Here is a 12,232-nt window from a genome sequence, read left to right on the forward strand (position 1 = left end):
GTCGATCCACGGGGAGCTAGGCCCAGCCAATCAGGATGAGTTTTTCCCCACAAAAGGGCTTTATTTCAGACAGAAATACTCCTCAGCACCTCAAAATAGTGGAGATATGAACATTACATTTACTGGGAACAGCTCTGGTGGACCTTCAGCATGCCAATTACATGTCTAGCATTGTGTTGTGTAACAAAACGGCACATTTTGGAGTGGACTTTTATTTTTCCAAACACAAGGTGCACCTGTGTAACGCTGTTTAATCAGCTTCATGATATGCCACACCTGTCTGGTGGATGGATTATGTTGGCAAAGGAGAAACTCTCACTAACAGGGATGTAAACAAATTTGTGCACAACATTTTAGAGAAATAACATTTTTGTGCGTGTGGAAAATGTATGGTATTTCAGCTCATGAAACATGGGACCAACACTTTGCATTATACGTTTATATTTTTGTTCAGTATTTTTCTATACCTATTCTTTCTTTGGATCAAATTAAATGAAGAGGACAAAGATGAAGACATTAATAACAAAATAGATACTTTATTACAGGAAATGGCATGTGCATGATGCTACATCTGTAATTGAGTCTAAAGGGACAATACAGGGGGTGCAAGGGTAAAGGAGGGATGTGACATATTATCAAAATTGATAAACAATCAAATTGGATCAAAGGACATAAGATTAGAATAGCGGTAATTTGAAATAAACAGATAGACAGGGAAGGATTTAAGTCAGCTTCAGTTTTAAGGTTACTTAATCTTCTCGAATTCTCTGGCCAGGGCATCCAACTGCAAAGAGAGTAACACCATATGAATTACAGGTGCAATATACCCCCCCCACTTCCACCTCTATGTAGAATGCTTGTAACACATGTAGATACAATACACTCCTATGCGCTTTTATTCTTCTCCTTTAATCAGGGACTGATTTAGACCTGGGACACCAGTGCTGCATTCAGCAGGGCACAACATTAAAGGGTGGCAGGTAGCCTAGCGGTTAGTTAGAGCATTGGACCAGTAACTGTAAGGTCACTGGTTAAAATACCTGAGCAGTTAAGGTGAAAAACATGTCCATATGCCCTTGAAAACAACACATTTAACTGCACCTATCCGGTGTATGTGACAATGAAACATTATTATGGAACGTTCATATAAAAATATATTATGTACAACAAACATGCCTCTCTGACACATTGAATAAGGATTAGAATCTGCAATGTTCCACAACGGTTGGCTACGGAACATGGCTCTCAGGCTCTGAGTGGCCGCTCAGTGAAAATTAAACTAGCAGTATTCCGGCCTCCCAGGCTCAGATTTGAGGTACTGTATCCCTGGCCTATGTGAATGCCACCTGATACATCGACTGTGTTATTTTGGATGCAGCATAACTGCAGTATTATATTGCACTCTAACTGCAGTTACACTGCAAAATTACTGCAGTAAAAAAAACTGTATTATTTTGGATGTAGTATTTGCTGCATACTGCAGTTATACTGCACTCTGACTGCAATATTTTTCATAAGGGCGCCCCTGCACTCACAAGAATGTTCCTAAGGATGTTCCTTCGCTGTGGTCTCAGGTAGCTGCATTCTCCTGCCTCACAGAGTTTAATCTCCTCTGAAATCTGAGAGAGAGAGAGAGAGAGAGAGAGAGAGAGAGAGAGAGAGAGAGAGAGAGAGAGAGAGAGAGAGAGAGAGAGAGAGAGAGAGAGAGATATAGATAATAGAATGATGGTGACACAAATAGCTACTGTGTATTTTACACATGCATAATATCCATTTGAGTTATTGTGATTGTAGTACTGTGACCCACCTCAGAGGTGGTAAATGAGTCCAGTTCCCGCTTGCCTCCTGGGTACCAGCCATGGGACCAGTGTTGGGAGGAGGACAGCTGGGCTCCCAGACACAGCAGCAGCCCCAGCATCAACACCAGCCTAGCCACACTCACCATCACTGGAGCTGGAGAGATGTAAGGAGAGGGAGGGTGTGGGTAAGAGAGCATGAGACACCTGTCAGGCTTGCACACCTTTCACAAGGAAAGAAAGGGTGGGATGGGGGATCGTTATACAATTCACGCCACGGGAACGAGAGAAAGTACGAGAAGGGGGAGAATACTGTGCTGACCCTAGAGCTCTCAAGGGAGTTCATTCTCTTGGGATTGCATGCTTGCCTTAGTCTCGTAAACCTGACCCTAGGCAACAGTAGCATTGGATACATTGTGGGAGGCAACCGACTGCCTAGGGAGACTATGCTTGCCTTGGGGTTAGACAACTGGGGTTGAACATCCCCATGTGGCCATACCTACTGCTACATGGTCGCTACATTGGTGTTAGAAGTGTGATGGCGGCGTCTGATCTGCCAGGCAAATGAGGGTAATTATTCAAATATTGGTGAAGAGGCACAATTGGAGAATCAAAAAGCAATAAGCCTTAAAGTTTTTTTTTGTGTTCAGCTCATAACTTAATTTTATGCAGGATCAATATTTAATACAATATATTAATACTATTTATACACAGGGAAAAATCTGACAGTACATTTACAGTGGGTTTCAAAGATCCGTTTCTCATAGGCAATTGTTGTGGTAATTTCTTCTCAAGATTCCACTTAGAAAGGGCGGATTGAAAATAAAGAGCATATTAAGCGTAATTTTAGGTTGTTAATTCCAAAATATATACTGGTACTGCCACCATTCATTCACCATACAATGGAACCAAAAAAATGTAGCTATCTATGGGTTAAATGTATACTTCATAGGAAAGCATAAAACCTAAAGCAAATGCAAAAATTCTCTCAGCCCTCACTTTTTAACCCATTGATATCCAATAGCAAAAATCATAGCAATTCTTACCTTAGATCCTCAGTCTGATAATACTTGTTGTATGGAATCGGTTATCACTGTTGATGTCCACCAAGTCAGTCTATGTGCGCTGCTCACATCTATTACTTTCAAACCTGTTGGTATACAGCAACTCAGTGTCAAATCACTTTCCCAAGGCGACGATGAGTGTTCTAGAGCTGCTTTCTGATGATATCTCTGAAGCCTCCTCTATTTATGTCCCCACCTCAAATGCCCCCCGCCACCTCCCTCCCTCACCCTACCCCACCTCGTCCTCATTGCTCCTTTCCCTCCCAGCGGTCAGCTCAGAGGTGTTTAGGGACGCGGGGTGTGCGTAAGATCCACTCAATTCCAATTATCATCTCTAAATAGTCCTGACCTCCCCTGGGATGTTCATCCTGTCTGTACCTAATACCCACCCCCTTCCATTACACTCCCCAACCACCCTGCTCCCAGCCACCAAAATCAATAGGTTGACATGGTTTACTATAAACATCCTGTGGCTGGATGAATCCAGTTCTGTCACTGTTCTTACATTTCTTCACACATCACATTCCATGTAAAAATGTATTGGAAGACAAATTTCAACTGGACTGGTTCAGATTTTGTCAGTTGCGTTGAGATTTCAGAACTGTGGAGGACACATAGACAACCTGACAAAACCTGAAACTAACAAAGATTGAACACATTGAATCTTCAATGTTTCTCAACCTTGTTATATCAGGGACCGGCATGCTACGGTCCTTACTTTACCAAGGACCGGCAACCGGTTGTCCTTCCCGCTTAGAGGGACACCTACAACTAGCACTTGAGAGCTGTAATTTCGCTAACAGTCTGTGGGTCAACAACATTCCAGGATCCTGTGTTGGTCTGCTGACCAGGGTTGAGGATCACGGACCTAGGCAAAATCTAATTTTCTCTGTATTTTCCCCTGCTTAAAGTGGTGCAGTGGCCTGTCTCAAACCCTCCATCACACCCGAGTGACCGCCAGAACACTTTGACCATGGGGACACTGGATGACAAGCAAACACGAGCACGGGCAAACACACCAGCTGCCACCATCTCTCTTAATTCCAGTCTGACAGGCCTTTTGGCTTGGGTGAGGGGGTATTAATTGGGGACTGGCACATTTTCATGTTTAAAATGCATAGGGGGAGTTCCTATCTGGCGGTTGATTGACAGCATGTCTTCTCGCTGTTGACTTAGTTCATCTGCTGACTGACATGGGGCTACCAGCGCGAGGAGGTCGCAGGAAGCAGGAGGACATGACGGAACGCTGCATGAGTCACTTTGGAAATTTTCTAACAGCTGAAATGTTTTTCTTCCTGCAACCTAGAGCCATAATCATTATGCTTATATGTTTATTTTTCTGCATATCTAAGCATACCTCGAGCTGTCTATCTTACTGACTGGTTATTTTTTTTAAGAAAATAAATATGATTCTTTGCATCTCTGCTAAAATTTGGGTAAGAGATGGAAAGGAATGCAAGTCTTATTCAATACATGTAGCAATTGCTTGCCAGCAGGCATGCCAGCTAAAATAGACAAGCTAGCTACTCTAACTTGATAGCATGAAATGGCTGCTTGGTAGCTAGTTATGAGGTTAGGAGATTGGGAACCTATCTGGGCTCGCTAAAGCCAGCAATTTTATGATGTTAGGTGGCTAGTAGTATTAGCGAGAAACAAAATCAAAACATAGATTTGTCCTGTTTAAAAAACTGATGGGGCACCTGCCCCTGTGGGCATGACACTCTGCTTCCAGGTCCAGAATCCTCCCATTCCTGCAGGAGTAGCTTCAATCAAGTGTTTACTCCAAGCTGTAGATTCTAGATAATGTATTATCTGGTTATGGACCACAGGAGGTTGGTGGAATCTTCATTTGGGAGGATGGGCTCGTGGTAATGGCTTGAGCGGAATTAGTGGAATGGTATCAAATACATAAAACACATGGTTTCCATGTGTTTGATGCCATTCCATTCACACTGTTCCAGCCATTATTAGGTGAAGTCTTCCCCTCAGCAGCCTCAACTATTATGGACTACTATAATGTTCAAATACAAATAAACATATTGCTTCACACACATTTCACCACAACCCCTACTGCAGTGTGTAATGTAATGTGTGTTTTGTCCTATATTTTTAATCCCAGCCCCCGTCCCTGCAGGAGGCCTTTTGCCTTTTGGTAGGCTGTCATTGTGAATAAGAATTTGTTCTTAACTGACTTGCCTAGTTAAATAAAGGTTAAATAAAAAAATATATAAAAAAATAAACATTTGATTGAGGGTAAGGGTTAAACTCTTAACTGAAAAGCCAGTCCAGACAAACTCAATAACGGATGGATGTGCATTGGAGCACATAATCATCATCATGCAGTGTAAATAGTATCAGAAGAGGGTTGTATTCAGTGGGGAGAAAACGTTTCGAAATGGAATTAAAAAGGAGAGGCCTGTAACGTTACTTATCAAAACACAGATTTCCATTTTCCATTATAACATTTTAGCTGTGGATTGCCCTACTGAACAGAATGCAGGTTAGAGAACTTGGTTCAATTCCAGGATTGAAGATTATAGTATTGATGTTGGGATTGGTGTTAACATTGAACATTTGTAACTATTGCAAATTTCCTCAGATAATGCTGGAGCTAACAAACAAATAACAACAAAATCTCAAGCATTTTATTAGGTTTAAACAATATCTTGCTTAGAAAGGCCATTTGGCATTATATAATTATATATCATTTTATCATATATATAATTATATATACATATATTCAACATTTTAATACAACACTAGAAAACAAAACAGATGCAAATAAAAAATAGGATTTTCTTAAGACAATAATAATAACAAATAAAAACAATAGCAAGAAAAACAAAATATCTAATACATTTCTAAATTGTCCCAGTACAGCTCATGTACATTTTCTTAAAAAAGGCAAAGAAAAAAAATCAAGGCAGCAGACAGGAATTAAATATAAATAACCCTACATTATGTACAGAAGGGAATGGGGCAGTGACCGGTTATCGATGAGACAAATCCAGCCCAAGGGGCAAATTGAACAAGAGAGGAAGGAAATATTATTTAATTAAGGGAAGGAAGGAAAGAAAAAAAGAAAGAAAGAAAGAAAGGAGAGAGAGGAGAGAGAAAGAGACAGACCTACAGAGTGAAATAGACAGAGAGAGAGACAGACATCCAAGGGACAGCCAAACAGGATCAGGAGGAGAGAGACAGGTTAAAGAGGTGGGGTCGCTAGAGAGAGACAGGTTAAAGAGGTGGGGTCGCCAGAGAGAGACAGTTTTAAGAGGTGAGGTCGCTAGAGAGAGACAGGTTAAAGAGGTGGGGTCGCCAGAGAGAGACAGGTTAAAGAGGTGGGGTCGCCAGAGAGAGAGAGGTTTAAGAGGTGGGGTCGCCAGAGAGAGAGAGGTTTAAGAGGTGGGGTCGCCAGAGAGGCAGGTTTAAGAGGTGGGGTCGCCAGAGAGAGAGGTTTAGGGGTGAGAGAGTTTTAGGGGCGGGCAAGAGAGACTGGTTTAAGGCCGGGAGAAACAGGTTTAGAGGTGGGAGAGACAGAGAGACTGGTTGAACCCTAAGAAGCCCCACTCTGTCCAGCTCTCTTTCTCCATCTCTGAAGGAAGGTGTGCCCTGTTGCTCAGACAGGGACATTACATTACTGGGATGTTGCATCACATTTCTGTCGGCAGCCAGCAGGGGTGTGGAACAAGGGCTCGGATGCACCTGGCTGTCCTCTGTAATAACCAGTAAACAATGTCATTGTGATTTGTGGTTGGAATAACTCAGGGCAATGTATTTGACCCACTATAGTAGGTGAAGGTTAGGTAGAGGACCTGCCTAGGGGACATAATGAAGGAATAGTCAAGGGTCCAGCACTTCAGTGGAATGGAATGAAGACATGGAGCCAAGACAAAGCTGGTTCAAAACAAAGCATGGAGTTTGATTGGAATGGAACCCGGCGTTACAGCATGAAATGGAAAGGAGGCTGGTGGATTATGAACTTGAACAGGATAATAAAAGGCCCTGATCTTGGTCTCAGTGTTACAAAGCCAAGGGTCAGCTTCAGCTTTGGGGCTTTGTACAGAGGTGCTGTCGATAAAGTTATCTACAATGGCTCAAAAATAGTAGTGGGAAGGGGCCAAATAGATGTACTAATCTGTAGGATGATACTGGTTTACCAAGAGTCTATACACCTACACTCAATCAACTCACTGAGGGAGAGGTGCAGTGAACATATTTTCTTTATATATCAACCTGTGAGGCACTTTCTAGAGTAAAGCCTTAAGTCACTAGGGTTGGGGGTTGGCACAGTGTTGTTGGGGACAGGTGATTACATTCAGCAAACCTTCTGGCTCAAAAGAAGACTTAAAGGCTCTACTCCCCAACGCCCACCCTGACGATTACTAAGATCCAACACAACCAAACATCCGTAAGGAAAATAAAATGGCACCAATTGTAACACACGGGCCTTTTAGATGCTTTGGAATGGAACACGGTCTGAAATGACATTGACAGTATTTTTTAAAGTGACTGGTCTAAGTGAGACATCCGGTTTGAAGATCTCTACCTAGCTATCTATGTCCTGTGGTTTAACCTAATAGAACTAGTCAGAACTAGAGGCCATAACCAGTCTTTAAAAAGGCCTCTTCAATGCTGACATCAGGGTTACAATTTTTTTTAAAGACTAAAATCTGTCCCCCCCCCCCCAGAAATCCTGTAATCAGAAGGGAATAAGCTGTGAGGGAATCCTCACATTTACTATCTCAGGGTCATGTTACCCATCTGGCCTTTGCATCACCGGTTCGGATTTTTATTTTGGCGCAAATAGTACAAGCATTCGAACAATCAACAATAGCAACAATTTGTCAATACTGGTGCTTTTTTTGGTAGAGTTTCAGATACTATTTCTAATTTCCTGATCCCATATGATTCAATCAAGACGGAGTTGAATTGTGCTCCTTCCTTTCGACCTATAAAAATATAGAAAAGGGAGAAGCTAAAGCAATCCATTCTAACTCCTGAACAGTATAGGTTGTGCAGGTATTTTTCTACAGACTGTGGGCTTTCCTTATATCCTAATGACAAAACAACGGTTCACCTTTATGACCGGACAAATAGGGCCATCTGTGTATAAGAGAATGCGTTTGGCATCAACTAGGCTTGGCAGATCTTCATGGCTGTCTAGCATACCCATCAACCACAGGAGGTTGGTGGCACCTAAATTGGGGAGGACGGGCTCGTGGGAATGGCTGGAGTGGAATTGGGGGAATGTTATTTAATACATGGTTTCCAGGTGTTTGATGCCATTCCATTTGCTCCATTCCGGCCATTATTATGAGCCATCCTCCCATCAGCAGCCTCCTGTGCTGTCAACTCCACAGACCAATGAAGAAACTGGGATCAAAATGGCAGCTCTTATAATTGACCAATAATCCCGATCACAATTGACAGCTAAAACCTCATGTCAGTTACCCCTCATACACTCAAACCTTGCAGATATCAAGTGAGTGGGGTGGTTGGGTTTGTGGCGAAGTGGGTGAGAATCTCTTACGCACACACTGTTTATTACAATCCTTTGAGGGCAATTAGTATCTGTGATTGGCTATCGGACCAGGGGCGGGGTCAATTCCATTTGCACTCAACCAACTAAGTAGACAAACTGAAATTAACTGTATATACATTGAAAGAACCCGTACAGGGTCCCCCCCCCCCGATAACTTTAAGTAATTTCCTGAGTTGACCAAGCAGAGATGGAATTGACCTCAACCTTGTTGCTAGCTAACTGACATCATTTATCTTGCATTACAATCTCAACTGAAGACTGAGGTACGCCCGAGGGTGGCCTCATCCACAAACCCATAGCGTGTGTTTCTAGCCAAACTGCCCTTATAGGCAGCCATTCTGAAGAGAGAAAAAAAATCACTGCAAACATTCCATCATGTCACACATTTCAACATTAAAATGAACAATTTATCCATTTGAGGGTGGGAGTATCAAAGCAACAGCATTAAAGTATAACAAATTCTCAGTATGTGACATCGGAGTTGAATTCTATTTCAATAAAACAGAAAGATGTTCTAAATGTTGCAGATAGAAATATAATGAAGAGCTAACAATTTCTATTCTATATGACAACCATATATGTTCTACACAATACATTTCTATCTGAACATTCTGTAATGTTTCATCACCCTGAACAGGCCCCAGTTGAAAAACAGAGAGGGATCTTCACATTGACACCATCTTCTCAACCAATTTATACCGAAAAAAAATATACCCAATAGATTACAAACAAGTAAATGGAATGACACGTAAATAATAGATAGGAAATGTTTTCCCCCATTCCAACTGTAAGCAATTAAATATGAAAACATACATAAGAATTGGTTCATTTCCATGATGCAACAAAGGATAGGAAATGAAACAGTAATTGCATGGTTACTATATGTTGAGATATATGGCCATACACCCAAAATCAACAGTTTTATACAGGGTAATTCTGAAATAATCATTATATTGTGGCAACATATCGACCTCATACTCATCATTATTATGCAAAGGCTATTTTGAATACATTGCTGGCCACATCTTCAACACGCTCCTTACATTTCAATATATTTGACGTTTGATATTTGATTTATTTTCAGTATGGGAAACTTCAACTTCCCTAAACGTTCTACACACATATAATCCACTGTGACACCCAGCATGTGCAAGACCACCAAAATTACAGCGTTTCCTAGGTCCTTAAACACAAACACAGCAAAGCCACAATATGTTGGAGATATGTGGCTAGCTACGCCCTTAGTCCTGCCATGATTAATTGACCTCTGTGTGAACTGTGAACTCAATGGGAAACTAGTCAAAAGAGTTTGGACCATGTGATTAGCAAAGCCATCGTGGCCAATTCTGGATGTACTCCTGGCCAGCTGTAGTGTGTGTGCGTTCGTGTGAACAGAATAATTCTGATTAGCTGTGTAAATCTATTCCTCTGAGGTCGACCTATCAGCTTTAAGCTGCAGCCTGAATCAGATGAAGCCATCAACCACGTAGGTCTCAGTCACTGAACCGTAAAAAACATAAGACAAGAGAAATAAAAAAACACCAACATCATTCCCTCAATTCTCAACTTTTGACATAAGCCTCTGAAGTGTCCGATTTATATTCATATATATTTATACAAACCAATAAAATACATTATAAATGTCACCCTAAAATTGCAGCAAAAAAGGTCTTAAAAACAAAAAAACAAAATGTGACAGGCTAAGTATATGTACATGATTGGGGGATGTCTGGATGGGGCAAGATTGGGACAAGGGGGCCGTATTAACAAGATCAATATTACAAAATATTCAAGAAGGCATCTCTGATATTCCCTCCCTCCCTCCGGTACACTGCAGCACTGCACTTTGCTCTGTCACAAGACTTCCCTTCCATTTTCCTTCTTGCACACAGGCTGTCCAGTCATCTAAGCCGTGACCAGTTTCTTTGCTTCCGTCGGGTACACGTGTGTTTGCTTTGTTTTTATGACTGTATATGGATGTCCGTCCCCTGTGTGGGTCTGTCCCTACTTGAAGTTGGCATAGTCAGAAAAGGCATCAATATACTCCTGGACCACTTTGTAGCAGAACTCGTACTGCTCCTAAAACAGAGAGGAGAACATCACAATAATGATTCAAAAGGATACTACTAAATACACAACCAAGATCAATTCATTTGCACACAAATGGAATTGCAAAACTATTCTAAGTCACTGAAAAAGTTGTGTTTTAAATGCTGTCCAAAAAGACAGTAGAGAAAATTGTGTATGTGAAGTATCTTATATGGCGGCGATCACATAAAGAGGGAAGAAATATGGGGGAAAAAGAAAACGTGGACAGAGGTGAGTTTCTGACAAGGTGAGTCAAGAGCTCGTTGATGAGCTCATATAATCTTGTTTGTGTTTACATTTGTTGTTGACAACAAAGCTGGTATGGTAGAAATGGAGTCAAACCTATATTGTTGGTCGATATTGGCCGTTTACCGCTATATCGGTATCGGCCCATAATTCAACCGATATTCAATGAATAGGATGAATAAAGGGAATCTCATGCTTATCTGGACATTTGCGACATTCATGACGTGTCATTATTGGGCTCCCAAGTGCTAGAGGTGTGCTAGAGGTGGCACTAGAGTGCTAGTGGCGTCACTACAGATCCTGGTTCGATTCCAGGCTGTATCACAACCAGCCGTGATTTGGAGTCTCATAGGGCGGCGCACAATTGGCCCAGTGTCATCCGGGTTTGGCCGGGGGTAGGCCATCATTTTAATTAAGAATTGCCTAGTTAAATAAAAGGTTAAATAAAAAATATTGCAGGTAGCCTAGCACTTATGAGCGTTGGGCCAGTAACCGAACGGCCGCTGGTTCGAATCCCCAAGGCGACTAGGTGAAAAAACTGTCGATATCGCTCTGGTTAAGAGTGTCTGACAATTTTTTTTTATAAACATCACAATGTATGAAATCAACATTTGAAGCATAGTTATTGGAAAATTGCTCTTTTCAAATCAAATGTTATTTGTTACATGTGCCGAATACAACCTTACCGTTAAATGCATACTTACAATCCTTTAACCAACAATGCAGTTCAAGAAAGTGAAAATATTAACTAAATAAACTAAAGTAAAAAATGCAATAAAAAGTAACAATAAAATAAGGCTATATACAGGGGGTACCGGTACCAAGTCAATGTGTGGGGGTAGAGGTTAGTCGAGATAATATGTACATGTAGGTAGGGTTAACATTGATTGTGCATAGATAATAAACAGCGAGTCCAAAAACAAAGGGGAGGGGCAATTTAAATAGTCCAGGTCGCCATTTGATTAATTGTTCTGCAGTCTTATGACTTGGGGGTAGAAGCTGTTAAGGAGCCTTTTGGACCTAGACTTGGCAGTCTAGTACCGCTTGCTGTGCGGTAGCAGAGAGATGTCTGACATTTTTTGGGGCCTTCCTCTGACACCGCCTAGTATATAGGTCCTGGATGGCAGGTAGCTTGGCCCCAGTGATGTACTAGGCCATATGCACTGCCCTCTGTAGCGCCTTACGGTCGGATGCCGAGGAGTTGCCATACCAGGTGGTGATGCAACCAGTTAGGATGCTCTCGATGGTGCAGCTGTAGAACTTGAGGGTCTGGGGACCCATGCCAAATCTTTTCCGTCTCCTGAGGGGGAAAATATGTTGTTGTGCCCTCTTCACGACTGTCTTGGTGTGTTTGAACAATGATAGTTTGTTGGTGATGTGGACACCAAGGATCTTGAACTCTAGACCCGCTCCACTACAGCCCCGTCGATGTGAATGGGGGTGTGTTCGGCCCTCTTTTTCCTCTAGGGCATGATCAGCTCCTTTGTCTTGCTCAC

General features: G+C 41.9%; 2 protein-coding genes across 6 annotated transcripts in view; both read right to left on the reverse strand.

Annotated features, from left to right (window-relative positions):
• Positions 1 to 536: 536 nt before the first annotated feature.
• On the reverse strand, positions 537 to 3,004 carry LOC118376207 (progonadoliberin-2). Its single transcript, XM_035762892.1, has 4 exons — positions 2,843 to 3,004; positions 1,808 to 1,953; positions 1,536 to 1,619; positions 537 to 784 (listed from the first exon to the last, which is right to left on the reverse strand). Exons 2-4 carry the CDS (start codon positions 1,943 to 1,945, stop codon positions 746 to 748), a joined length of 261 nt encoding a protein of 86 aa, XP_035618785.1. The 5' UTR covers positions 1,946 to 1,953; positions 2,843 to 3,004; the 3' UTR covers positions 537 to 745.
• A 2,473-nt stretch (positions 3,005 to 5,477) lies between these two features.
• Positions 5,478 to 12,232, reverse strand: part of LOC118376202 (receptor-type tyrosine-protein phosphatase alpha-like) — a 104,461-nt gene continuing 97,706 nt past the window's right edge. For all 5 annotated transcript variants that reach the window (XM_052473924.1, XM_052473925.1, XM_052473926.1 and 2 more), the window contains one exon: positions 5,478 to 10,481. In XM_052473924.1, coding sequence (XP_052329884.1) covers positions 10,407 to 10,481 — 75 coding nt within the window. In that variant the 3' untranslated portion in view covers positions 5,478 to 10,406. The remainder of the gene's footprint in view (positions 10,482 to 12,232) is intronic.

Source organism: Oncorhynchus keta, chromosome 21 (genome assembly GCF_023373465.1).
Source record: "Oncorhynchus keta strain PuntledgeMale-10-30-2019 chromosome 21, Oket_V2, whole genome shotgun sequence".
NCBI classification, from domain to species: Eukaryota; Metazoa; Chordata; class Actinopteri; order Salmoniformes; family Salmonidae; genus Oncorhynchus; species Oncorhynchus keta.

Bases quoted from the DNA above. Each gene is read 5' to 3' on its own strand.
- LOC118376207 (XM_035762892.1), bottom strand. From the start codon at position 1,945: ATGGTGAGTGTGGCTAGGCTGGTGTTGATGCTGGGGCTGCTGCTGTGT. The intron at 1,620-1,807 runs GTGGGTCACAGT...TCTCTCTCTCAG, and splicing joins ACTCATTTACCACCTCTGAG to ATTTCAGAGGAGATTAAACT. The intron at 785-1,535 runs GTGAGTGCAGGG...CTCTCTTTGCAG, and splicing joins ACATCCTTAGGAACATTCTT to TTGGATGCCCTGGCCAGAGA.